Raw genomic sequence first — 25159 nt, 5'->3', positions numbered from 1 at the left:
GTCATCACAGATAGTTAACGGGTTCTAGGTGAGAGAATGGATCTGCCGTTCGGAGAGGAAAATTTACAGTACCCTCTACGAACGGAAGGGAAAAGTTTTCCTTATTGTTTTGAATGACAGGGAAAGAAAATTGCGTACCTACTGTTGAAGGAAAAGTTTCTCATATTACCAGACCAATAGGAAACGTCCTGTCGTCTACAGCCTGGAAGGAAAAGTTTCTCTGATACGAAAATATTACCAACGGTCTTCCCTTCTTTAAGCATTAAAAAAAAAAAAAAAAACTCGAAGAATAATTAGTTTTGTTGCTTTCGTAAGGGTTCAAATAACTTTCAGTAAATTACTTTTTTAAAAGTAAAATTTGAAACTTGAATTTAAATCCAAAGAATTGATTATCCAATCTGATTATTTTGTCAGTTGTAATGGTTCACCCTAACAACCGATTTAAACCCAACAACCGATTTGAACTCAAGTGTTTTGATAGCTGATAAAAATCTCAATCAGCTATTACTTCTGTCAACTGTATTTTAGAGTTTTTTTCTTAACTTTATAAAATTAATTGCTAGTAAAAGTTTTTTTTAATTAATATTTGTATATAATCATTTTATTCATAAAAATTTAAAAATAATAAATATATTGCATAAGTATTTTGTATGAGAAAATAGTTGTTTATACCGGATCTATAGTTTCATCTTAGAAATATCTCGTTCAAAAACACAGTCTAAATAAGTCTAAATGGTGTGTGAAAATTTATAGAAGTTTATTGAAAAAGATTTCGGCATTATGAATCCATCTTCATTTGTAACACATGAATCATTGATCGAGTGAATCTAAATTCGTTTAACAAACAATCATGTCTAAACTGAATAGGCTTGCACTGAATAGATGAATAAAAAATTTTCGTTAATAAATAGCTACTTCAGTGACGCAGATCTTAATATTGAAGGCATTTTAACATTTCATTTAATTTTGATAAACACTTTACAATTTGTGTACAATGTCAATGAGTACACAGTTATCAATTTTCTAAGTATCAACTCGTATTAATTCGATATTTTGAAGCTTTTCGCTTCTCTGATACCCATAGTCTTCTTCCTGAGACTCTCCATGGTGCTGGATTTCCAGAGGCTTGAAGCTGAATATCCAACTTGGTTGGATCAAGAGACAACCTTTTCTGAATGAAAGAATCCAAATCAAACCCAGTTCCACTTTTTATGAAATTTCCATCGGTATTATTCCTAGAAGTAACATCAACACTTGTTTCACTTTCTCCTGTTATGTTACTCAAAACTTCCTGTGTCTTACCATATGGGCTCTGGTCCAACTTCAGGAGTCTTTTTATGCTGTCAAGTGTTGGATCAATGATGTCTAAAATCCCCATAACCCATGAAGCATCATCGACAACTTCAGTTCGCTGTGGAATCCAATGAAAATAAACTTAAAATGCACCAAAGATACACGTTTAAAAACAAGAAAAATCTCCGCCTGCATGTTACTACTGACCTGCTGAAAATATAGGTTGCGGATCTCCTCAGCCCGCACAGGATTTCCTTGATCCTCCTCCAATTGAGCCCATGTCATCCATGTAATGTAACTCTGAGAATTTATATTAAGTGATGATCTAAATAATCTACGAGCTAAGGATAGGTTACCAGCTCTTTGTTCTAGAACACCCCAAGCCTGCCAATAATGGCAATTGAAATAAAAACATGCATATACGTTAAAAACAATTTGCCAAAACATTAACAATATCTCTTCTTGCATCAGAATAGATAGGCATTACCTGTAGACATCTAGCAGCACTTTCACTACTTGAGTTAATTGATAGAGCTCTTTGGTATAATTCTCTAGCAGCGGATATATTTCCTTCTTTCCATTCCATCCATCCCCAGGCCTGAACAATTTTTTAACTTCAATCAGCTAAACAAATATTAAGGGAGTTAAAAACACACACAAAACTGCTGTAATTCCATTTGTATTGTGCAAAGGAAATAACATATTGCTTTTATCTGCTAGGACCATCATATGAAGATGAAACAAATCGAGGAACTAAAAGCTAAATATTGTGAAGACTAATAGACATTAGAGAGAACATTTTGAACTCTTATCGAGATGAGCATTTCAATTTTTTAATTAAAAATAGAATTTTAATTTATTTTGGTTGTTTAACCGAGCTTCACTAAACCAAGGAAAAGCATGGACAAGAAGAGATAGAGATGTCTTACAATCCATACAGGTTGATGCTTTGGATCCAATTCAGACGCTCTCCTGAACAAGAGTCGTGCAAGGTTTGCAGTAGAGTGTTTATATTCCAATAAAGCAAGAGATTGAAGCAGAACAGGATCTCTTGGATTGAGTGTGTGACCTATCTTCAAAAGTTTTCTTGCCAAATCAATATTGCCCATATTAGCTTCAAAAACTCCCCATACATGCCATGCAAACCTGTTCTTAGGACTAGCTTGTATCGCTTTCTACAAAAACAAAGATATTACAGCTTCATTACAAAAGTACAACCAGTAGACTGAAATGAGAGGTGAAGAAAAATTGCCATGAACCAGAGGAAGTAAACAGGACTATGTTAACAAAAAGCAATACCTCAAATAGTTGTGTAGCAGTAAGGTTATTTTCTTGTTGCATCTCCAATTGTGCCCATGCCTGTCAAAATAGTTCGATGGATTCAAGAAGAAACACTTTTTTGAATTTAGACGGGAAGTTTCCTTTTGTACTGATAAGGATGCTTACAATGCTAAGAACTTACCAACCAACTGGCGCAGCTGTTTGGATTACACTTAGTGGCTTGCCTGAATAACTGACGGGCCTGCTCAAAACGATTTGCTTTGGCTTCCAACATTGCTAGTGTTTGGTATATGTACTCATTTCCACCACAAAACTTGAGGCCTTTAGCAAGTAATTGTCTTGCCTTCTTGACATTTCCCTCTTTTAGCTCCAGAACTGCCCAACCATGCCAAGCAGCTATATGTCTTTTGTCAGCAACTGTGGCAGCATCAAACAGTTCTCTTGCTCTCCTTATATTACCTATCTTATTTTCCAAAACAGCCCAACACTGGTCCAATTGCAAAAGAACCAGTTCAACTACAGTCAATATTGCAGAATAATTTCCAAGAATTGATAGACCCCATTATCACATCCCATTTATTTGATAACAAAGGGCTAACCCATACCAAAGAGGATTAAGGAGAAGCTAAATATATTCTTTTTCCCCATTAAAATGTACAAAATACACCAAAGTGGTAAATACTCAGTAATCCAAAACATGTCATAGAACATGAATCAGGACTAATTTAGCTGCAAAACAGTTCCAGGGCCAGATGACACTACTAGGAAATAAGCTCAAATATGATACATCGGTGAGAATTCCAGGGATTGACTAATTGAGTTAAGATTCACTGTTTAAAATCAAACTGTGGAGAGTGAATTTACCAGAAGTTGTTTGAAGATTTAAAACAAAAAATGCTTAACTAATAACTAACCTGCCAAATGTAGGCATTTTCTCCTTGAGTTGCCTGACACCCTTTCTCGTACACAGCTCTTGCTTCTACTATTTTTGATTGCTTGTTAAGTATCTTTCCCATTGCAACATATGGCCTCCCATCTTCTGGCCAGTAGCTAATACACTTAAAACCAAATCACAAACCCAACTTTTTAAAATATATTTCCAAAACTTCCAATTGAAAAATGACGAAAAGAAAAGATTGATTAATGTGTACCTTTTCTAGTATCTCTTGAGCTTCTGCATACCTATAACTTCTGCATAAGACCTTGACCTTGTACAACGCCAAATCCAAATTCACCGCTAGAGGCTTCCCTTGAGAAGATGAACCCGCCTCCACCCTCTCAGGTTCAAAAATCGGCATCTTCTTTGCGAAGTCCTCGAGACCAGCATCAATGATAGCTGAAGATTTCTTCTCATTGTCATTAACATTATCACTATTCTGGCTTGAATCTTCACCGGGAACCTCCACCGCCGGCCTGCGAACCACGAGTAGTCCCTCTACAGAATCTTTCTCCGATTCAGTATTGCGTTCGGTATGTGAAACTGGTTTTCTGTTTATTGATGATGATTCGGTGGAGAGTGGTCTCTGGTCGAGGACGAGAGAGGATTGCTTGGATGAGCATGGGATTGTAACAGTCTTTGAAGGGATCTTGAATGAGAAATTCGAAGTGTAATTTACGTATTTGTGGTTAGGATTTTGAGAGGAAGTGAAGAGACTGAAACTTGATTTCGAGGAAGAAGAAGAAGCAGCAGAGGAGGGAGAGAAAAGGTGCATCTTTTTTATCAATTATTTTTTTCTATTTTCCGTTATTAACTGATAAAAACTGTTACACTTTTGCATGGAAGAGAAAACAGGGCGGGGGATGGGGAGAGTGCAATGACCAATATAACCCTCTTTTTTTTAAAAAAAAAAATTGGATATCCTTTTTAATTGAAATTAATCTGATATTAATAAAGGCAATCACTTATGAGATTGTTCAATTTCATTTGTTCCTTCTCTCTTCTTATCTCTTTTTTTTTTTTTCAATCTTTTTTCTTTTTTAGTAAATAAAGCAAGAAAAAGACTAAAATGTGGGATTTCGATGGGTTGGGCGTTTGAGTAATTTGGTACTTGGTAGTAAGTGGCTTGAGAGTGGACACGTAGTTCACATCTCATATGGCTTACCCTCTGTCTAAATGGCAGATTTTCAGACACGCGGAGTACTTTTGTTGGTTGAAAATCATAGTCTATCAGGGACAACGAATCAACGATCTCATGTACACTAGACAAATGAACTAAAACATTTGCCCCAGACGACGACGTCGTTCATATACACACTTTTCCCTTTTTGTTGTCGTTTTGGCATGTAATGTGACAAGAGGGTATATTTCCCAACCCAGTAACATACTTCCTTCAACCATTGGAGGATCATTCAAAAACTAAGCTCCTAAACAGAGGAGCCATACTCTGCCACTTCATTCTTTTCCATGTTAACAGAGCATTCACTTTATATTTCAATCACTTCAATAAACTTATGTACACAACAAATGCTTATCCTAATCTGAATAAATAAGCATCAAAACTGAAACTAGCTGTTTTGGCCTTTGCACTTAACAAATGATCACTTACAGTAATTATTGATCTTATTCTCACCAATAAATTTTACATTGGAAGGAAATAAAAACCAGTCAATGAAGATCATGCAAATATGTCTTGTAGCTATCAGCAGCTGAGAAGTGAGAAAGTGTTAAGCTCTCTCAAAAGCACTACATTTTATTATATCAAGTAAATAACTTAATTATCAAATGAAAAAATTTGAACTTATCTGCTTCTTCTCATTCACGTAGAAGTTCCACAGACAACTAGAAGCCTCGGTGTCTAACAATCGATATAGTTCGATCCAACATGAATCTTACCGGTAATCAGAAAAACCTAACTTCCACCCCACCGCCTTTTGCGGGCTGGCCTATGGTGTTCTGTTTCAACTTTATCAGCTATTACATCAACTGGGGGCTTCAGAATCTTATCTGGATCCTTTTTCTGCGCAACGGGATCCTTGAAGCGTTCCCTTCGTCTTTCCATCTTTGCTATAGTGTCCAGTATCTGCTGGTCATCATATCCCTTCATCTCATTTCCATTCCGAACATTTTGAGACAGAAAATTTTCCTTCATGTTGCGCAATGGTGCTCCTCTACCAGATGCATGTTTCTTTTCCAACCTGTCTTCTGCCACTGTTTCTACTGGTACAATCTGACCTTCCTCAATATCCAGATTTTGATGATGCCCTGTAACTGAAAACTTATCCAGCCATTTCCCATCCTCCCGGCTTCCATCAGTTCTTGAAATACCAGTTTGGGTTGCTTTTCCACTTTGAGTTTCATTAAAATCCTTGACCATTTCATGCTCCTTAGCGAATTTCAGATCCATCTTTCTGAATTTACCACGGGACATCAAACATTCAGCAGTAGAACGTCTTCCTGAGGACTGCACAATGTATTTGTCATAGGAATATGTTACCCAATTACACCTAACCACGGATAAACTAGCTACCAGAAAAATTGAAGAATGCAAAAAAAGAAAAAATAAATAAAGAGTCAACAGATGAGTATATACACTTGAACACAATTGCAGCAGAACACATCATAAATTATCATCTTGAACAACTGTCAAGATTACAAATTCAAATAGACATTTTGCTGTGTATACTGTCCAACTAGAAAATGTATAAGAAATGCTTTACCAAAGTGGCAGTAAGACATGTTACAGTAACACAAGAAAGTTGGAAAACGTAGGAAAGTCATTCACATCTCCTTATGCCTGAGTCTGACAGTTACATGCATAGACTAAATACAGAGGAACATAAAACTATACATATTCAGGTAAGTTGATCACATCATGGATGAATTTCTCAGCACCAGTTATGTCCTATTTAGTGCAAATCACTGGCTTTCTGGATGACTAGATATAAAAGGGAGAAAAGGATAGTAAGCAAAAGTATGTAACATACAAGCAGGAAAAGTTGCAAATAACAGCATCAGATTAGCTTTGAAGTAACAACCAGGAGAACACTAATTCTATTTCACATATGACATGCAACATAGAACACAGTATGAAATTAGAAGGGAAAATGAGAAAAAAATATTAAGATAAAACAAGTAAAAACATCTAAGGAATTAACTTTTGCCAACTGTGTAGAAAAGTAGTGCTATTCAAACTATACCTTTAAAAGAGTAAAGAGAATTCATAATTTACACCTACACAGGAGTATAAAAAAGGACATCGATGACAACAAGATCAAAAAAAAATAAAAAAAAATAAAAAAGCGTAGAAACACAATTTTTGAGCAACACAACCCACAACATCAAGAAGAATGAACTTCCAAGGGCAATACATAAAGAAAAGAAAAGTAAACTCAAAGTAACAGGCAAATAAACCTCAAGAAAAGTTCATTTCACATTCCACAGTTAAACAAGAGACGACAATTCTCTCAAGTATGAATAATTTACTGAAAATATAAAATATAAAATGGATTAGCAGGTAACAGATGTAATAAAAATCCTGGAAATCAGTCTCACGTAAAAAATCTGTACAAGATGGCATAATGGTGAGTGGAAAGACACAAAGGTTATGAGACAAAATAGTCTTCCAGAAGAATGATTACAGCAGGAAACTGAAAAATATCAACTGCAACAAATGGTACCTAATACGTATTTTCCAGGCATCAAATAAACAGATTAATTTCCTAATTTTCAGCAATTTTTATCATTGTTTTATTAGGCATTAATGATCCCTTTGCCGTCCGGAGAACCATACACAAAAAATAAGGTACTAGAAGGTAATGATGTAGAAGGGGCGCCTATAGGTGTGGTAAAACATCAATAACCCATCTGTTGCCCAAAATATTTGTGAACTAAGAGAAACATATAAAAAAGAATTCAGTAATTTTGGAGGCATGTAACACTCATTATGGCGCCACCACCTTGCACTATAAAAGCAATAAAAGCATGGCCTTTCTGAATCAAATTGCCTGAGTTCAAACATCAACTTGAAAAACACCCTAAACCTCAAATGTAAAATTTATCCAAAATTGATTACTTGTACAACCAAAATACCTTTGTTCAATGAGTAGGGGGTAAAATAAATACTAAAGAATACGAATGAGCTCTTGAAAATTACATAATGCATATAACACATGTAAACAGAATTTTGAGAAGCATATAATTAGCAAAATCCGGAAGGATCAAGTAATTCTATAGCCTGTAATGTTTGTCCAAATCTCACTCCAATGTAGTACTAATATTTCTTCTGATATCTCTTCAAACACAAAAACCCAATTTGATTTTTCTCAATCTTCTAAAGGGTAAACAACAGTGACAATAAGAATGGTTACTTCAAATCTCATGTTGACTTTCCAAGAGATTGGTTGTATGTTAATAAGCAACTATCCAGAGTGAGAACATCATTCACAGTCGAATAGTAGGGCAAGTTGCATAAAGTGTTTATTACTGATTAACCTGCCTGTTTCTTTGGCCCGATTGACTATTTTGACACGCATGCATTTAAGGACAAAGACTAAAAGCTTCGAGACCTTCACAAATTGAACTGCATGGATACTTGCAAGATGGAAAGAGATGAGAACAGACAAGCAACACCATGGCATTAACAAGAGTAAATAAGACTCGCTCATGAGTGGAGCACTTATAAGTACAAGTACGGCAATACAGGGTTTTGACATCAGTTTCCCCAAGTTTACCTTTCCTTCCCAACAAATCAAGTCAACTGGATCACCGCACCTCCTGGCTGTGCGTCCATGCTCACATCTATTCATCATATTAGGCTCTCTATTGAGAAAGCAAGCACTACCTTCTCCCTTAAACATTTTGCATCGGTGCCACTCCAACTGTATATCATCAACCACCATCCAATCATTGGCAGATCTATATTTTACATGAGTCCTTTCATGTCTAAAAGATTTTTCATATGAGAATGTGGATCTTTCAGTATCAAATCCATCACCTCGATGCCCCAAAAGTGATTCACCTTGAATTTGATGCAGTGTTCCAGATTGCCAACTATATTTTTTCCTCTGCTGAGCAACATGCTCATCAATATAATTAATTCCATCTTCCGCATTATCAATATCATTATAATTATCCAGCCAATGATTGTCCATGCATTTGTCACCACTTGTATCTCTTCTATGTCTCCCACATGTTTCTGCTAATCTAGAGTCAGACATGCTGCTTCGTGGTAACATCAAATCCCTCAACCTTCTTTCATTGGCTTCATCAGATTCTCTATGAAACCAAGGGGACAAATGGTGTTTGTCCGAATCCCAATGCTCATCTTCAGTTTCCATACACCATGACTTCTGCAATTTCATAGGTGGGCTGTAATCACATCTAACTCTTCCTCCATATAGATTTGCTTCTCTCCCAATAAATGGATTTTGTGAACCATGTTTTTCATCGAAAGACCCTCTTATCCTGTTGGAGATTGGAATAGCTCTCCCACATTTTTGTAGCATCAAGTCATCCAGAATTTCATGATCAAGTAAACAAGCATCATGATTAGTTTTTTTTCCAGACAGAATTTTCCTACCCTTCCTCCAGTGAACGTCTGTTTCTTCGAAATTGTTGTACTTTGAAACTAATCTCCTGGACTCTCTGTAAGTGGGAGGAATCCTGCCCTCAGGACAAAGTCCTCTTCCACCATAATCCCAATCTCTATCCCAATCATCTCTGTCATCCAATTTAAAACTTCTTTCATGCAAATTTCCTTCTTTCCAGTTCTTTTTTTCCTGTTGTTTCATTTCATCTCTAAAGTTTTGATGATATTTTCTATGAAGATGCTTTGAGCAAACATCCTGGATACGATTGTCAGCAAACCTTTCACCACCATAACTACAAAAATTTCTCTGCCTATCATATGCAATATTCTCTTCCTCATCATAATAAAAATCATGTGACCTTCCAATATATCTGCAACGATCATGTCTCTGATCCCTAGACATTGGAGAGGCATCACTACCCATAGGAGGGTGGATCCTCCTTTCAGGAACTCTGTGAAGTCTCCTGTTCTGATGCCACCTAACTGCCCGACTAGAATATCTATTTCTTGAATAATGTCGCCAATTGTCCAGTTTTCTTACTGTACCACTACTTTCAGAACACTTCCGATCATATGCAACAGGCTCCTGCAACATAGTGCCTGAAGATTGCCTTCTCAAAGGACTATCAGATACTTCTGGAATACCACACCGACTATCTGTGGATGAATCAGAATCACTTCCAGAGCAGGATAGTGTCAGGCTAAAATGACTCGGATCACCAACAGATAATTCTGTCTCGATCACGCGTTGATCTGACTTGCATGTATTCCTGCCATTTTCTTCCCCTACCTTCTCAACAGTTTCCATTTCTTCAGCATTGCCTTCTGAAGCTCGAGCATTCACCTTATCATTATCATCACTAGAGTTCTGATCTTTGTCATGAATATCAGGAACCAGAGAAATTTCACTAGAATGCGATATTGGCTGGGAAGACCTGATCATAAAATGTCAACATCTTATTAATGACACATTAAATGGAGGTTAACTTCTACAATCATATAAAGCAAAAATCTGAACCAGTTGAGAAAGCTATAGCCTATAGCTATTAACTGTCCTCGACTAAGTATCATTGACCAAAGACAAACACCAAAATGTATCCAGCCTGTTTCTACTACATTGAGAGATAACAAGTGTACTTCTTGAGACTTCATTTAGAAGATGTAAGGTTCAAAATTATTAACAGCGACAAATGACCATCTTCAGTGTGGGAAAATTATGTTGCCAAAATAATTCTCCAGAAAGGACACAGGAGATGATTCTGGTACCTATAGGTATAACTACGTTTTGGGTATAGAAAATCAAGATCAAATTGTAATGATATAAACCTGTTTGTGGAAGAAGACTTTATATTTCCCAGGGTTTTGGCCGATGACTCATCAGCACAGGCACTACCAGAATAGTGGGCGTCTTTTATATCAGCCACATACAAGTCCCTGCTTGATACTTCATGTCGATACGCGTGGTGGAATTCTTCCTCACCAGAGCCAGGGGAATTCTTATCGAAATCTTGCACATTGATCTGCCCCCAGCAATGCAATAAGTATTATAAAATGGGGTTATTGTTATAAAAGAAGTAGACATAACTACAGAAAAATTATACCTGTATCACAACATCAGAATCCCAAATACGTGGACGCCTAAAATTCATTGTTGGTTGTCGTTCAGCAGTGCTACCTTCAACCTGAATTGCTCTTCCTTTTGGCTGAACAAATAAAATAAGTCAGTGATTAATCATATTCAATGAAAGACACATGTGAATTATGAGATGGGAAACAATTTCAACATAATGAATGTGTCACAAAGAAAGCAGGAGTCAATAACTTGGTCATACCAAGCCCAACTGCCTCTCTACTACTTCTGCAGATTTTGATGAAAATTCAGATTGAACAATATGCTCAACTACACTATCTTGAGCTGCTCTCTTATCTTCCAGTCCAATTTCATAAGCCTGGTTAAGACAACGACAAAAACATTGTAATCTAATATTCCATGTAGTTTCACAGTGACCATAGCAAGACACTAAAAAGAAATGTGGCCCCAGTGCATGAGAATCCTCTTTATGAGGGATGGGAGAATCATCCACCATACACAACCTTACACCTGCTTTTGCAAAGAGTTTTTCCACAACGAACCCCTAGATCTTGCTCTCATCCTCATCAAGAGACAAATTAAAATTACTAACCTGAGTAAGCTTTGAAGGCTCGTGATTTGGGAACCTATTACGGATGTAAGAATGTTGCCGGCATTGCTCCTGAAATAAATATCATATAAAGTTCAGTGACCAACTTTTATTTTATATGAAATCTAATCACAATGCCAACTCATGTACAACAACAGGAGGACATAAGTCGACAGGTTTTTTCCCCTAGTGGGGTGTACTAATCTCTGAGTTCTAATGCTTAAGCAGTGTACAAGTACAATCCTAAAATCCACACATGAAGACACCAAATTCAGTGCATGAAAAAGATCACAAATATCCAGCCCTATGGTCAGAAATAGTTGCACTATACATGCACGCATATAAAGGAGTGTGAATTCTTTCACAAGCGAAATAGGGTAGGACAATATTTTACCAGGGAGATGCAGTATTGTTTCCAACTTTCTTCATCAAAACCAAAATTAAAGAAATCAGATATATCAACTCCATGACGCCTCCATCTTTTCTCTTCAAATGCATCGATATTTACATCCAGTATAGTCCTGAAATGAAGAAAAAGAACAAATGTTAACCAGATCATGAAGGAAAGACTTGAAAGGTCATCCCCATAAGAAGAATGAAAACCACTGATGTAATAAACAACAAAAACCTACCCTTAATTATCCATGATTACTGTAATATCAGCCGAACAAAATTTCAAAAGTATCTGCCCTTGCTTTTCGTTTTAAATTACATACGGAAAACCTATTTGTTTTCAGGTGTATAGTGCACAACCGAGCACTAATAAAAGAAACTGGGATGCATAAATTAGATTATACTTCTGTTTACTAACCTGTTCCGTGGAAGTGAGAAACCACATGCACCGTGAGATATCATTGAATTGGCTGTGCCACGCATATCAGACACCTGACCTACGTTTGAGATCTTTTGTTGCGTGCACCCATTATCTTCCAAATCCCCTCTGGCAGATTTAGAAGAAGAAGGAGACACCAAAGACTCATTTACGTTCTTATTGATTGGAACTGACGGTCGATATGAGTTTACATGCTTCACAACAATATCAATAACAAAATAAGAATCTAGGATGGGTTATTGCATAAAAAAGAAATAAAAAAGAAAAGCGCATAGAACAGAAATGTGAGATAACATCGTATAGAACCTTTGTAAAACACATATGTTAACTTTTAAAAAATAAAAATTACGATCACTTTCACAAATCTAATACCTCGTACTGCAGATACTGAATGTTAAAACTACCCTTTAGTCCATTCACTCGCTCACCTCCATGATTAGCATTGGGATTCAATCCATTCTTAGCATAACCCTCATCCTCGTCATCCCCATGCAAAAAAACATCCCGATTGCTATTCCCTTCTGCAGCAACTGAGAATCCCTGGCAATCCTCATCATTCAAGACTATATTCAAATCATCCTCACTATCACTCCCATCTCCCTCCGAATTACACAATTTCTCGCAGATTGAATTCAACTGCTTCGAATCTGACCCTGACACGAGATTCCCCACGTTTGCGATGGCATTAACTTGTCCCTTAGTAATGTTATCATTTTTGCATCCTTCCTCTGCTTCTTCTTCTGTGTTTAGCTTAGCAAAGTTTGATAATGAATTGATGGCATAACTTGCTTGGACTTCGACATCGGCGTAAATAGAACCAAAATCGTCATCGATAAAATCCTCCATTCGTACAAGGAACTAGAACGAAATTGATAATAAATTATCCGATATAAGTTTATCTGGATTTTGGCAAAGAAACGCCATTAGGTTACAAATAGAGAGACATTGAAGGCGGGAGCGAACAGTTAACAGTGAAGTAGTAGACAGTGAACAGTTAAACTCAGGTTTTCCTAAAACCCTTCATGAAACCTAAAACCCTGTGGAGACGGGCTGAGTTTAACACATTCGTTTCGGTCTAATTTAAACATTTATCAGATTTTATATTGGCATCAATGTGGCTCGTGGGCCTTTTTCTTTTAAGAGAAAAATTTTCACTTGATGGTCCGTTGGGCTTGAATTACATTAATTTAAAATTTTTAGTCTTTACATCATAATGCAAACTGTCCTTAGGTGCAAAGTTATTACAGTAGAAAATTTTTACTTAGACCGGGTACGTAACGCTACTTATAGACTAAATCAATGAGAATAAAGTTTTTTATTGAATGGAAGATATTTTTGATCATATGCTGAGAAAAAAATGATAAAATCGAAAAACTTTTTAAAAATTCTTATTGTCATATTGATTTGGTCCATAAGCGTAGTTATGAATCCAGTCTAAGCAAGTAATTTTCTATTATAGTATGCTTTTTACTGGGATTGAATTATTTGGACTGGATTTATAGGTCAATTCATACACTAAATTAATGAAAAATGATTTTTTTTTTATTACAACGAGTGAATTTTTAATCATATATTATGAAACTATGATATTTCTAACCATATACTGTAAATAAAAATGATAAAAACGGAACAAATTTAAAAAACTCATATTATCATTATTTGGTGTATAGATGAATTATAGATCCAGCCCGGATAAGTGTAATCTAAAACGATGAATAATTTTTAAAAATTTATATTATCATTTGTTTGAGCTATAAATGGGGTCATAAACCATTATACAAACTTTTACAATATCAGAAACGCTATATGTGAAGAAAACGCTTATGGGAGGGTAATTACAAATTCCGAAATGTTGATTAATCTCATACTCGACAAGGTTATGGAAATACTCGTCGGAACATCCAAAAATATATTTATATATGTTATAGAGACTTCAATCTTGCTTGAGATGAACATTCATTGGCAATAGCAATCAACCATCTTGATCCATTCTCTGGTTATGCAGTATAATACATTCTTTTACTAATTTTTGATTTAATTCTCTCTGTGGAGTAATTGATAAGTCGAAACTACTTATAAAAACAAGGAAATTTTGCACTTTGTTTTGAACAGTAACAAAGGAAAAAATGGCCTTTAGACTTGCTATTCAAAATCTCAAACTGGTTTATAGGAGCCAACTTTCTTCTTCTGGAGCAAGTAAAACACAGTTGCAGCGACAACCAGACCACCGAAAAGCAGAGCACCTGATAGCCAAACATGTCATAAAAAATCACAACAAAACTCCCCTTAAATTTTGTTCAATTAATGATTTAAATAACTCTTAATTAGTAGTAATTTTATTCTATTTCTGTTTAAAAGTCTATGGTGGTCCGATTACCAGTAGATAAAACTAATTTTCTTGTTATAAAAATTGCTCACCTATGGCAATGTAATTTGGTTCTTGCCGGGTTGAAACAGAACCTGCCAATTCACAAATTATGTTAAGAACATAGAAATTATTTGCTTGCTATTGTAACAAGTTCTGAAGAATATATTTTGCTATTTATACAACAATTGTAAAAAAATTATAGAGAAAAGAATTACCCTTTTGAGAAGAAGAGGAACCATTATCATTGCAGTCAATCTTTTGCTTCCCACTGCTGCAAATGCAAAAGAAGTTGGGCACACCGTTGCTATAACTACAAAATCCACCACTAGCCTCGCATGTCTGACATGCTTGATCTGGTTGCTTCCATTCCAACCTGAACCCACTTCGCAAGGCTTGACCAAACTCCATAACCAAATCTCCATCTTCTGCCTTATCAGTCACAGGCACAGTCACACCAGACTCACAATATCTATGCCAATCAAATTCTGGGATCAATCCCTCCTTGAAGACATATGATCTCATAGCACCATATTCTAGGCATCCTATATGTGGAACTGAAGGTGGGTACAAGCTACAGTTATAAAAGAAATGTAAATTTTCGTTGCCTGAGGTATGGAAAAATGCTGTATTTATTGAAATTATGTCATGGGTTAGTGTTATTTTTGGACATTTTGCTTCTGTTAGTGATACAGGGTAGGCAAGAGTGAGTGATTTCTTAGAGTAATTAATGTCTTTGATGGGATAAAGATTTTGATTAGGTAAAAAGAGCATTGGGTTTTGGTCATTGCAGGAGAGATTAAAGCCTGAATACCCACAGTGCTCAAATTGTTGGCTTTGGTGCCAAAAGGGGTAGCCAAAGGTGATGCCATTACCACAGTCAAAGGAAGAGCAAGCAATGTTTATAGAATCGCCATTAATGAAGTTATAGAGGAGGAAACCAAGCAAAATCAGTAAAGAAGGGAGATGATGAGCTAGATAGTAACCCATGTGTCCTTAGCAAACAACTAATGCGGATAGGCTGTTTACCAATGTATAATGAAATTGATATCGTCAACCCTATAATTTTTTTTTTTTCTTGTTAGACAGTTGTTTTTTTTTTTTTTTTTAAGAAAAAAAAGAACATAGTCAACGAAGTAAGTAGAGATGACACAGGCATAATTGGGAAAAATCATTTCTTTATATAGTTGTATGTCGCTGATTATATATAACAAATATGACAAGACAGTGGTGTTAGTTGACTCTCAAATATCTATGGACTTGGATAGAGTCCAAACTTTCAAATCCATAGTGTAGCCCAATTAAGGCCCAATAGGAAGTAGAAAATTGCCATTTTGGGCTATGCAAGTCCAACTGCACAGTAACAAAAAGCACAGTCTAAACCAGTGAAACAAAGAAGCTTTAAATCCAGAAGTCCAGACTCCCAAGGCAGAGGCACACAGGGAGGCGAACAGGACCACTGGGTCAGAAATTGTCGGCCCTCGTTAAGCAGATCCAAAGAGTCCAGAAATCACGGACCCAAACGAACCTCTCGACCAAAAAGTTGCATTTAATTCCTGGCCGTAATCAACTCGACCTGTTCCATCGAATTGACCCAACCCAACTAAAACTCCAACCTGCATTCATTCTCATTGTACCAAATTACCCTTCCACTTTTCCGCCAAGTGCCCATTTTCAGGAGGATAGTTTGGTCATAAAAGTGTTTACAACAGAAGGCTAACAGTTTTGCTTTGCATGCGTATTACCGGCATCGTGGTACACTGACTACTCGTCTATATAAATTTACTACCGGCTACGGGGATACTCTGAATTGCACGTGATATGGCACGTGTCATAAATTGGACTCATGCAAGGTTCTCAGATTCTGCTAGGCTTGTATAGGTTTTAAAGAATAATTTATTTTTACTAAATATTAAAAAATGTTTTGTAACAAATTTGTTTTCAATATTAAATTTTTTTATTTCAAAGGGTAAGCTACATTTGATCAATGATAGTTGACAGAAGTAAAAATATGAAGATAAAATAGCTTTGAGAATTATATAAGAATATAATTGATTTATCGTGTTTTTACAAATAAGTTAACACACATATTTACATTATTAAAATTGAGCCATCGTGAGAATTCGAATGAAAGATATGATATTAATTGTCTGTGCTTTTTTATTAAATGAAAATCTTAATCGAGCATTACATATTTTGAATGAGATATGCAACGCTAGTGTAAAGTCCTATGTCTAATTAAATTATATCCTATATCTAATTACATTTTTTATTTAACAGATATCATCGTCATCATCAACAACAACTTGCAATAGATCAATATAATCCTGAACTTTGGGCCAATGAATTTTTGCTTCCATGGCATGATTAAAAGTTAAAGGAAAATGCCTAGGCGTGAGGCGTGGCTTTACTACGATAAACAGGGACATTGGACAGATCGAAAATAAAAAGGCTGACCTGACCCAGGCCTTAAGAAATCCACGTGACCTTCATACCTGAGTTGATCGATACATAACCATGCATGTCCACCTGCTGCTTCTCTATCAGCCCAGCACTTTCGGTTTTGGTCATTGAAAATTTTTTAAAAAAAATTTTAATTCGTTTAATAAATAAATCGAGACTAATATGTAAATGGGCAAAAAATTTTATTTTAGTTGTAAAGTCAAAAAAAAAAAAATAATACATATTACATTGGTAATAATATTGTTATAGTAAATATTCTGATATTCTTTAAATACCACCCACATGGCTTCATAAAGCTCACGGAGTAATAGTTGACTCGGTCTGTCTTGGTCCTTGGAAACCCTAGATTGCCCTATTTTGACAATACACTAATAAAATTGGTGCTTTCGTCCTCAAAGTTGAAACTGAGCAAACAAAGAAATGAAAGGAAACGCGTTTTTATTTTTCCTTTGACATAATTATTTTTTCTTAATTGATTTTATTGCCAATTTTGTTTGGTTTTCTTCTTTTTAATAATAATGACGACTAATTATATAAAGTCATTTTTGCTTCAGGAAAAGTATTCAGTGTTGGCCTACATACATAAATGAGCCAACTAATTGAATCTTGCATGTGCTTGTTAATTTATCAACATCAGAAGATTAAATACCTGTAAAATGTACTACTTTACATGTATTTATACACTTTTCAAAAGTTAAAAAAAAAAAAAAAAAACTCTAGATAGCTTGATTTATTCATTGAAATACATTAAATCTCATCTTAGTTCTTGCAGAATCGAGTCGTGAATTCGGTATTGAGAAGGTCTTTAACATAATTGCTCCCGCTCGAAAAAGGGTTAGTCTCTCTTCCAAAAACGGAGGTGGGGAGGATAATCTTGATAGTCAAAAAGAAAAAGTCAAAAAAATCAACTATTTCACAAAATTATGCCCTTTTTTAGATTTAATTATTAACTGTGAATGGTGGACGTAGAAGGTGGTTTGTGGGAGTACTTTTATGCAAGAATCAGGCATATATAGGGTTTGGAATTGGATGGCATTTCAATATTGTATGGATTTGGAAATAGGCCTACAACATTAGGTTTAGGCATAAGTAGAAAATTTTCGTTCTTTTTTAATTTATAGATAGGAAGCTATACCTGCAAATTCCTGTTTTGGGCAACTTCTAATTCAGGCTACTGTCCCAATGTCTCCCTGCAACCAACTCTTTCTCCTTACAGCTCAGTAACAGTAACTCATGAACTTTTGTCCTTTCTCAGTAAGCAATTAAGAGAGAAGAGTTTGAAGCTAATAAGAAAGGAGGAGTACAAGTTGATAGTGTGTAATTTTGAAAGCAGAAAATTTTGCTTTTTGACCAAGAAATTGGTTATCCAATGGATAGATACATCAACAAGAAATGACCTGCAGTATCTGGATATGTAAAATGGGATGTGATGTAACAATACAGTCCCCCCTTTATCTATTTGCACTTGAATTCTTGAAGAAAAGATGAAGATCTCAACCAAGAAAGGAAAAGAAAAAAGTCCTGAATTTACATTCTCTTTTTCTGTAAGTGTTCCTATCACTCCCTCACAAAAATCTAACCAAATTCAAAATATAAACAACTAAAGGTGGCAAAAAACTTGAAGCAGCATCTTATCAGAAATGGGAAGATGTGTAATTTTTCAAATGGAATATGAAATGTGTCTATTGGAAGTTCATATTTAAATAGAAAGTAAATATATTTGCAATAGCAGATTATAAAAGTAAATTTCAGAAATTGGATGGGATAGGTGTGCACGTACAGAAACGGGATATGACCTTTGGCTAGTGCATTAAATGGCTATTGTCTTTCTTCTTTCCTGGCAAGTGGCAACAATAAAAATAGTGAGACGGGGTTGCATGGAATAGCCTGTTGATATTAGAATGAAATTGGTAGTGGTCCTCACTCTCCCCAACCTGTCTCTAACTGTACTTAATTACATGGGCTAGCTCTTCTTGCTGTATATATAGCTCGAATTCTTTATTATTATATATCGTAATTGGAGATCAATCCTAAGTATCTTCCATATATAACCACACACTTCCCTGATTTTCCTCACTACTGTTGAGTTTCAAAGATTTCAACTTGCAACTGATAACCATGAGTTCTTGCTATATTTGCTGCTTCCTTTTCTTGATTATGCTAATCATTACAGGTTGGAATCTTGGAATTCAATCAGGTACCACTACTCACTTTCTACTCTTTTTTCTCTAATTCCTTCTAGAGTATATACCAAGACTTTGAGTTCAATAACTACAGTTTTTTGTATGCAGAGTTTTTGCCTTCTTCTTATGATGAAAATGATAACCAGTCAACTACACTAACAAAAAATTTACTACAAGAGTCAAACCTAAGTTACAGAAAGCTTCTTGTTCATGGTAAGGACTCAAACTTTTATTTATTGGGTTTTAGAATCAAGAAAGAATATTTTCACATATGTTTATAAAAATTCTTTTTCTATTTTGGGTTTGGGATGTAGTACTTTTTTCTTTCTTTTTTTTTTTTTTTAATCTTGTGCGTACATTTTTTTTTTTTCAGTAACAGGTACTTGCACAAACAGAGATATAAGCATCTCACAGAGTAGAGATTCTACTGCAGGGATTCCACAGTACATAGTTCAGATTGTAAACACCTGTATTTCAGGTTGTGCTCCTTCTGATATTCATCTCCATTGTGGTTGGTTTGCTTCTGCAAGAATGATAAACCCAACAACCTTCAAAAGGCTCTCCTTTGATGATTGCTTAGTAAATGGAGGGAAACCTTTGAAGAATAGTCAAATTATCAGATTCACCTATTCAAACTCCTTCATGTATACACTTGCATTTAAATCTGCCAATTTCTGCTAATAAGCCTGAAACAAGATTCCGTTCGCCATATATATACTAGCTAACTGCATTTGAAATCTAGTTATGAAACCCAAATCCAAGATTATCGATCCCAATTAATTAGAAGCTCAAAACTCGAAGCTAACATCCATGAAGACGAACAAGAAACAATGTTTGATGTCAATGTCTCAGCTTTTAGATTTTTCACATTAGCAGACACTAGTAGATAGACCCTCTAACCTAAACTCCATCTCGTGAAACTTCAAGACCAGGTTCTGGGTTTTCATCTTTCATTATTCCGGAATCTTTTATATTTTGGAAAAAAATTAAAGTAAAAAAAAAAAAGCTACTGCTTCTATAGCTGCATGGCATGGAAGGTCTGAAACTTGGAGCTCTTTTGTGGCAGCGCGTGTGCTCTCTTTTGTTTTGCTTGTAAAACACAAATATATCATCTAAATTGTTTTAGACCTGAGAAAGAGATAGATAGGGAAAGAAGAATGAGGGATCAGCTTGCTGCTGTTTATCAATAGACTTTTAGCTTTGCCTACTAAGGATTGGAGCAATCCAGAGAGAGATAGAGAACAGTGCTCGTCAGAGAAGCAGTAGTTGAAGAAGAAAATTACAAAAAGTCACAACAACAGAGGAAGGAGAAAAACTGCAAAAGCTAGCTGGAAGTAGTTCTTTTTTCTTTCTTTTTTTTTTTTCTGAAAAAAAATCCTTCCTTTCTCTGATTTCTCAGTTTGAATTGACAAAGGAGGTTGCATGTTAGCAGCAAGGCTCAGTGCTCGAAAAACAAAATTTGAGAAGAAAGAGAATGAGAAACCCCTTATTAGGGAAATTTTGTTATTGAGACGTAGTGGACTTGAAGACTGTTTTGCATGCAAATGGAAGGTTTGAAATTGGTTTGTCTGAGTGGCTTAATTTGGGTATGAATGAACAAATAAGAAGGCCAAATTTAATTTTGTAATCTTGTTCATAAATAGTAGAGAGTGGAGGAGGTCAAGAGATTACTTTTTGAGTTTTAGACTTTATAGTTTATATGCCCTTTGTTTTGTTTTGTCACTTCATTCTAGCCCTTGTAGATTCTTGCTTTGGTTTTTTGCTTTTCGTTTTTTCTTTTTTAAGGAGATGGGTATTTAATATTACACGAATAGAAGAAGAGCATATGAACGAAAGCTTCAATGGCAGAATAGAATAAGAGCTACACATAGTCATTATATATATGTAATTTATTTATAAATGATAAAAATTAATTTAGTCATCTTGAATTGTAAGTATTTTTGTTTATATTAAACGTGAAACTTGAAATTTTGAATTGATTTCATATGATAAATTTTATTAACAAATCATAATTAAAATCCATAGAAAAATAAGATGAGGCAAATCAAGAAGATTACAAGAAGCTTAGAGGGGGATTAAATAGCAGAAGTAAGAACATAGAAATGTAGAAGTTACATAAAATTTTCCAATATTAACAGTCTAACTATGTATAACTCTGCAAAAGGAAGAAATTGAAATTGGAGCAATAAAGAAGTCACAAGACAATGCAAGTAGCACAATACAAATTTGATTTTCCTCTTATCTTCCTCTTGGATGCACTATCTGTGAAAAAATTTCAGTGTTGCTATCTTCACTTACAGAACTCTCCTCTTCGATGCTAAGCATCCCTCTGTCCATTGCGTAAGTATCACTTGATTTCATTTCTGAAACCAATTTAGCCCCAGCAGGATTATCTTGCAATTGTAAACAAAATTCAAGATTCCACAACACATCACCCATTGAAGGACGATAGATTCCATGATCAGATAAACATTTCTCTGCCGTCTCTGCGAATTTCTTTAGGCATTCTGGTAATATTTCAGACTTAATATGTGGATCAACAATATCCTCAATAATTCCCTTCTTTTGGCAATGTAGAGCCCAATCTGCAAGACTAACTTGTTCTTTAGGCAAGGTAGGATTAAGAGCTGGCCTAGCACATAATGCTTCAAACAGAACTACTCCAAAAGAGTAGACATCAGATTTTTCTGTCAATTGTTGCCTTTTGAAGTATTCAGGATCCAAGTACCCAAAGCTACCTTTTACCACAGTACTAACATGGTTTTCATTAAGATTAGGACCTGTTTTGGACAGCCCGAAATCGGAAACTTTTGCTACCCACTTGTCATCCAGGAGAATGTTTGTTGTCTTGACATCTCTATGAATAATTGTGTACTTCGCACCAGTATGGAGATAGTGAAGTCCTCTTGCAGCTCCAATGCAAATCTCCAATCTTTGTTTCCAGGACAGTGTATTAGTAGGCTTTGTCCCTTTGTAAATGTGTTCTCTAAGAGTACCATTTGCCATGTAATCATAAACCAAAGCCATTTCTCCATCTTCTTCGCAAAATCCAATTAAGGACACTAAATGCTTGTGTCTGAGCTTAGAAAGCATTTCGATTTCTGTTTGGAACTCATTAACTCCTTGTTCTGAAGAAGGGTTTGATCTTTTAATAGCAACTTTTGTTCCTTGATCAATAACTCCTTTATAAACCTTCCCAAATCCTCCAATTCCAATTACATTTCTCTCATTAAAGTTCTTTGTAGCATGTTTGATCTCCGGCAATGAAAAATGGCGACAAAGGCCTTGTGCAAGAGAAGAAAGGTGGCTACTTGCACTGCTTTTGCCTGACAATGTAGATTTGCTTCCTGACGTGTGAGAATTTCCATAAAGTGGCAACCAATTATGACTTCCAGATTGACTTCCACTAAGACCCCTCTTCTTCTTAAACGCAAAAACAGAGATTATAAAAGCTATTGTCAATCCAGCAGCCCCGCCAGCAATACCGCCAATAATCGGACCATCAAGTCCCTTTGAAGAAAATTCCTTTGCTTCCTTGGCCTCTGCCTCAAGCAACATATCTGATGGCACTGGATTAGGACCGGCCAAATTCCCTGTAGCGTCACTAACCTTAAAAACCTCTAATCCATTCAATATAGCGTCATAGTATTCTGGCTTCATTTCTACAGCAGGATGCAATGCTACCCATATTTGATCATCACCAGCCTTATCAGGTACAGCAATTGCAAAATCCTTATAAAATGGTGTTGCTTTAGCCCCTGCCCAGCCGATCACGTCTGCACCTTCCTGTGCTGTTTGATTGTTGATGAAGATATTGAAGGTTCTTTGATTAACCCTAGTATAGACTAACTCACAGAAATGGAGTCTTACAAGGTAAGTAAAATTTGCATCAATACTAAGTATCCATGTAAGATTATACTGACTATTTACTCTGTTATCTACTCCCATTGTTCTTGCTGTGCTATAAACACTTAAAGGGGCAATAGTTTTCGGTACTTCTTTGGTAGGGTACTTGAGGGTAAAATTAGCTTGTCCTGTTACACCAACAGCAGCTCCGTACAAATAAGGCGTATCGTCATACCATATTCTTGTAAGGCCTGAATCATTTGTTGCAGGAATGTACTGACCACCCACATTGAGCCTATACATTGTTTGCAAAGAATTGGCACTAATTTCAAGACTTTGATCGTCAAAACCAATAAGGTCCCCCGAAGTGAACATGTTTGGCATCGGAATTACTTCAATGCCATTGACAAAAGCGTAAGTATCATCATAATCTTTAGAGGGTGTGAAGGTGAGATCAAGAGTCCCTGTTTCAATTGGGGATATAGAGAATTCTCTAATGACATAAGCCATCGTAAGAGCCTTACAGGTAATTGAGGCACTGAAATTCTTGAGAAGTTGAAATTTATTTGCTGAAACAGAGAAATAGGAACTGTTGGGTTCCAGAGAGCTATATGTTGCTGGATAAAAATGGAGCCTGACCCAAACCCGTCTCTTTGCAGGAACAGAGAACTTATATGTAGTTGGAGATGTGAATATTCGTGCGGTCATGTATGGAACTGTTGATGGCAATGAAGGGTCTTGATTATCGGCTGTTGCCGTTATTGAATTACTAGAAGAATTCATATATTTTGTATCAGGTAGCCATTTTCTGCCATCACTGTCGGTGCCATCGGAGGTAGCACCACACGCCAGGACATGAGACTCGGATTCTAATATAGAGCCTTTGCAAGAAACTTGAATTGTATTTAAGGTGATAAAGAGGAAGAAAAAGAAGAAGAAAACACGGGAGAAAAATATATGGGCATTGCAGCTCATATCTAAAATGATGCAAACAAAAAACACAGTGCAGGAAAACAGAGGATACAGGAAAGGAGAGAAAATGTTTTCCTGCACCTTAGATCAAAGTGAAAAAAGAAAAATTATTATAATGAATATAACGAAGATGATGTCTGCTGGCTCCACAGTATTTGGATTATCAATTAAAACTTTGTGTTTGAAGTAAGATTTGGGGGATTTGGAAATTTGGCTATGGAAGAAACAGAGAGAACAGAGAATGGAGAAGAGATTTCTCTCTCCAAAACTGTCCGGGTTGTTTTTCGGTCATGCCAATGCCTCTAGGAGACGTGTAAAGGGAAGGGACGGTGGTCAGAGAAAAACGTCAACCGTTATATTTTTGCAGTAACTGCCCTTAAAACATGGGAGTTAATTAGGGGGTTTGGAGTTCTGTTTTATGTTAGTTCCTTAATAGGTTAAATTAATCTCTAAGCTCTTTTATTTTTTAATTTATTTATTCCTAACAAATGCTTCGTTCCTTTCCTTCTTTCTCTGGTAACGAGTCAACTACTTACTGTCTCCACTGTGCATTGTTTTGAAACTCAGGGTTGGTCCTTCTGCCAATTTATTTGATATTATAATATTAAAAATTATATTCTTTTATTCATTTGTACGCTCAAAATAATGAATTAATACGATGAAGTATATAGCAGTAGCTTTCTCTTAACTCATTAAATTGACGAAGAACTCTTATAATGGAGATAATTTGATACGAGATCTGTCTGTCATCATATTAAAATTAAAGGGATTAACTTACTTAAGCCAAGTCCATAACCCACCTATAAACGAAAAAAGGGCTATAAACCAAAAAATTTTTATTCAAAAGAGGTTATTTCTGATCGGAAAATATTTACCTAGATGGGTTCCAAACCAAACCAATAAAAATAAAAATTTTTTAAAAATCATTCATATTTTTTTTTTCTATGTGATCAAAAATACTTTTGTTTTAACAAAAATTTCTATTTTCATTAATTTGTTCAACGTGTAAGGCCACAGTGTAAAGCCATAGACATAGTCTAGGTAAATAAATCTCATTTTGATGCACGTTTGGCAAAAAAATGATAAAGCATAAATATTTTTTTTTAAAAAAAAATTATTTTCATTGATTTGATATGTTAAAGCTATAAATTCAATTTAGGTAAATATTTTCCAAATATTAATGCTAAACAATTAAATAAATAATATCAACTAAACAT

General features: G+C 35.5%; 5 protein-coding genes across 7 annotated transcripts; 1 reads left to right on the top strand and 4 right to left on the bottom strand.

Annotated features, from left to right (window-relative positions):
* Positions 1–931: 931 nt before the first annotated feature.
* Positions 932–4379, bottom strand: HCF107 (high chlorophyll fluorescent 107). Of its 3 annotated transcripts, XM_012228693.4 has the most exons (9): positions 3726–4379; positions 3489–3632; positions 2756–3061; positions 2593–2652; positions 2223–2468; positions 1781–1891; positions 1501–1677; positions 1303–1411; positions 932–1171 (listed from the first exon to the last, which is right to left on the bottom strand). In XM_012228693.4, exons 1-9 carry the CDS (start codon positions 4284–4286, stop codon positions 1155–1157), a joined length of 1731 nt encoding a protein of 576 aa, XP_012084083.1. In that variant the 5' UTR covers positions 4287–4379; the 3' UTR covers positions 932–1154. The 3 variants fall into 3 exon arrangements, with proteins under 3 accessions (XP_012084083.1, XP_012084080.1, XP_012084081.1); XM_012228690.2 differs by having other exon boundaries at positions 932–1411; XM_012228691.2 differs by having other exon boundaries at positions 932–1411; positions 1501–1593.
* Positions 4380–5116: 737 nt separating this feature from the next.
* LOC105643542 (fip1 motif-containing protein) lies at positions 5117–13168 on the bottom strand. Its single transcript, XM_012228689.4, has 9 exons — positions 12486–13168; positions 12093–12307; positions 11676–11802; positions 11285–11353; positions 10934–11050; positions 10703–10804; positions 10428–10621; positions 8245–10036; positions 5117–5975 (listed from the first exon to the last, which is right to left on the bottom strand). Exons 1-9 carry the CDS (start codon positions 12957–12959, stop codon positions 5424–5426), a joined length of 3642 nt encoding a protein of 1213 aa, XP_012084079.1. The 5' UTR covers positions 12960–13168; the 3' UTR covers positions 5117–5423.
* Positions 13169–14072: 904 nt separating this feature from the next.
* On the bottom strand, positions 14073–15519 carry LOC105643676 (LEAF RUST 10 DISEASE-RESISTANCE LOCUS RECEPTOR-LIKE PROTEIN KINASE-like 1.2). The gene is made up of 3 exons (XM_020683045.3): positions 14697–15519; positions 14532–14573; positions 14073–14356 (listed from the first exon to the last, which is right to left on the bottom strand). Exons 1-3 carry the CDS (start codon positions 15466–15468, stop codon positions 14268–14270), a joined length of 903 nt encoding a protein of 300 aa, XP_020538704.1. The 5' UTR covers positions 15469–15519; the 3' UTR covers positions 14073–14267.
* A 3218-nt stretch (positions 15520–18737) lies between these two features.
* LOC105643540 (protein TAPETUM DETERMINANT 1) lies at positions 18738–20846 on the top strand. The gene is made up of 3 exons (XM_012228688.4): positions 18738–19138; positions 19233–19337; positions 19498–20846. The coding sequence occupies exons 1-3, from the start codon at positions 19060–19062 to the stop codon at positions 19803–19805; spliced, it is 492 nt and encodes a 163-aa protein (XP_012084078.1). The 5' UTR covers positions 18738–19059; the 3' UTR covers positions 19806–20846.
* Positions 20847–21177: 331 nt separating this feature from the next.
* On the bottom strand, positions 21178–24498 carry LOC105643539 (receptor-like protein kinase ANXUR1). Its single transcript, XM_012228687.4, has one exon. It carries the CDS (start codon positions 23943–23945, stop codon positions 21363–21365), a length of 2583 nt encoding a protein of 860 aa, XP_012084077.1. The 5' UTR covers positions 23946–24498; the 3' UTR covers positions 21178–21362.
* Between the last annotated feature and the right edge of the window lie 661 nt (positions 24499–25159).

The sequence above is a fragment of the Jatropha curcas genome, chromosome 7 (genome assembly GCF_041381405.1).
Source record: "Jatropha curcas cultivar XTBG-Jc1 chromosome 7, XTBG_Jcur_1.0, whole genome shotgun sequence".
Taxonomy (NCBI): Eukaryota; Viridiplantae; Streptophyta; class Magnoliopsida; order Malpighiales; family Euphorbiaceae; genus Jatropha; species Jatropha curcas.
The sequence above is the reverse complement of the archived record's forward strand: the minus strand, read 5'-3'. Positions and strand labels throughout refer to the sequence as shown.

Excerpts from the sequence above, each read along its gene's own strand:
- LOC105643540 (XM_012228688.4), top strand. The coding sequence starts at position 19,060 with ATGAGTTCTTGCTATATTTGCTGCTTCCTTTTCTTGATTATGCTAATC. Across the intron at positions 19,139-19,232 it reads GAATCTTGGAATTCAATCAG|AGTTTTTGCCTTCTTCTTAT; the intron begins GTACCACTACTC and ends TTTTGTATGCAG. Across the intron at positions 19,338-19,497 it reads CAGAAAGCTTCTTGTTCATG|TAACAGGTACTTGCACAAAC; the intron begins GTAAGGACTCAA and ends TTTTTTTTTCAG.
- LOC105643539 (XM_012228687.4), bottom strand. The coding sequence starts at position 23,945 with ATGAGCTGCAATGCCCATATATTTTTCTCCCGTGTTTTCTTCTTCTTT.
- HCF107 (XM_012228690.2), bottom strand. The coding sequence starts at position 4,286 with ATGCACCTTTTCTCTCCCTCCTCTGCTGCTTCTTCTTCTTCCTCGAAA. Across the intron at positions 3,633-3,725 it reads CTCAAGAGATACTAGAAAAG|TGTATTAGCTACTGGCCAGA; the intron begins GTACACATTAAT and ends TTTGGTTTTAAG. Across the intron at positions 1,678-1,780 it reads GTGCTGCTAGATGTCTACAG|GCTTGGGGTGTTCTAGAACA; the intron begins GTAATGCCTATC and ends CATTATTGGCAG.
- LOC105643542 (XM_012228689.4), bottom strand. The coding sequence starts at position 12,959 with ATGGAGGATTTTATCGATGACGATTTTGGTTCTATTTACGCCGATGTC. Across the intron at positions 11,354-11,675 it reads AACAATACTGCATCTCCCTG|GAGCAATGCCGGCAACATTC; the intron begins GTAAAATATTGT and ends TATTTATTTCAG. Across the intron at positions 10,805-10,933 it reads TAGAGAGGCAGTTGGGCTTG|CCAAAAGGAAGAGCAATTCA; the intron begins GTATGACCAAGT and ends TTATTTGTTCAG.
- LOC105643676 (XM_020683045.3), bottom strand. The coding sequence starts at position 15,468 with ATGGGTTACTATCTAGCTCATCATCTCCCTTCTTTACTGATTTTGCTT. Across the intron at positions 14,574-14,696 it reads TTCCTCTTCTTCTCAAAAGG|GTTCTGTTTCAACCCGGCAA; the intron begins GTAATTCTTTTC and ends GTGAATTGGCAG. Across the intron at positions 14,357-14,531 it reads ACCAAATTACATTGCCATAG|GTGCTCTGCTTTTCGGTGGT; the intron begins GTGAGCAATTTT and ends TTTGGCTATCAG.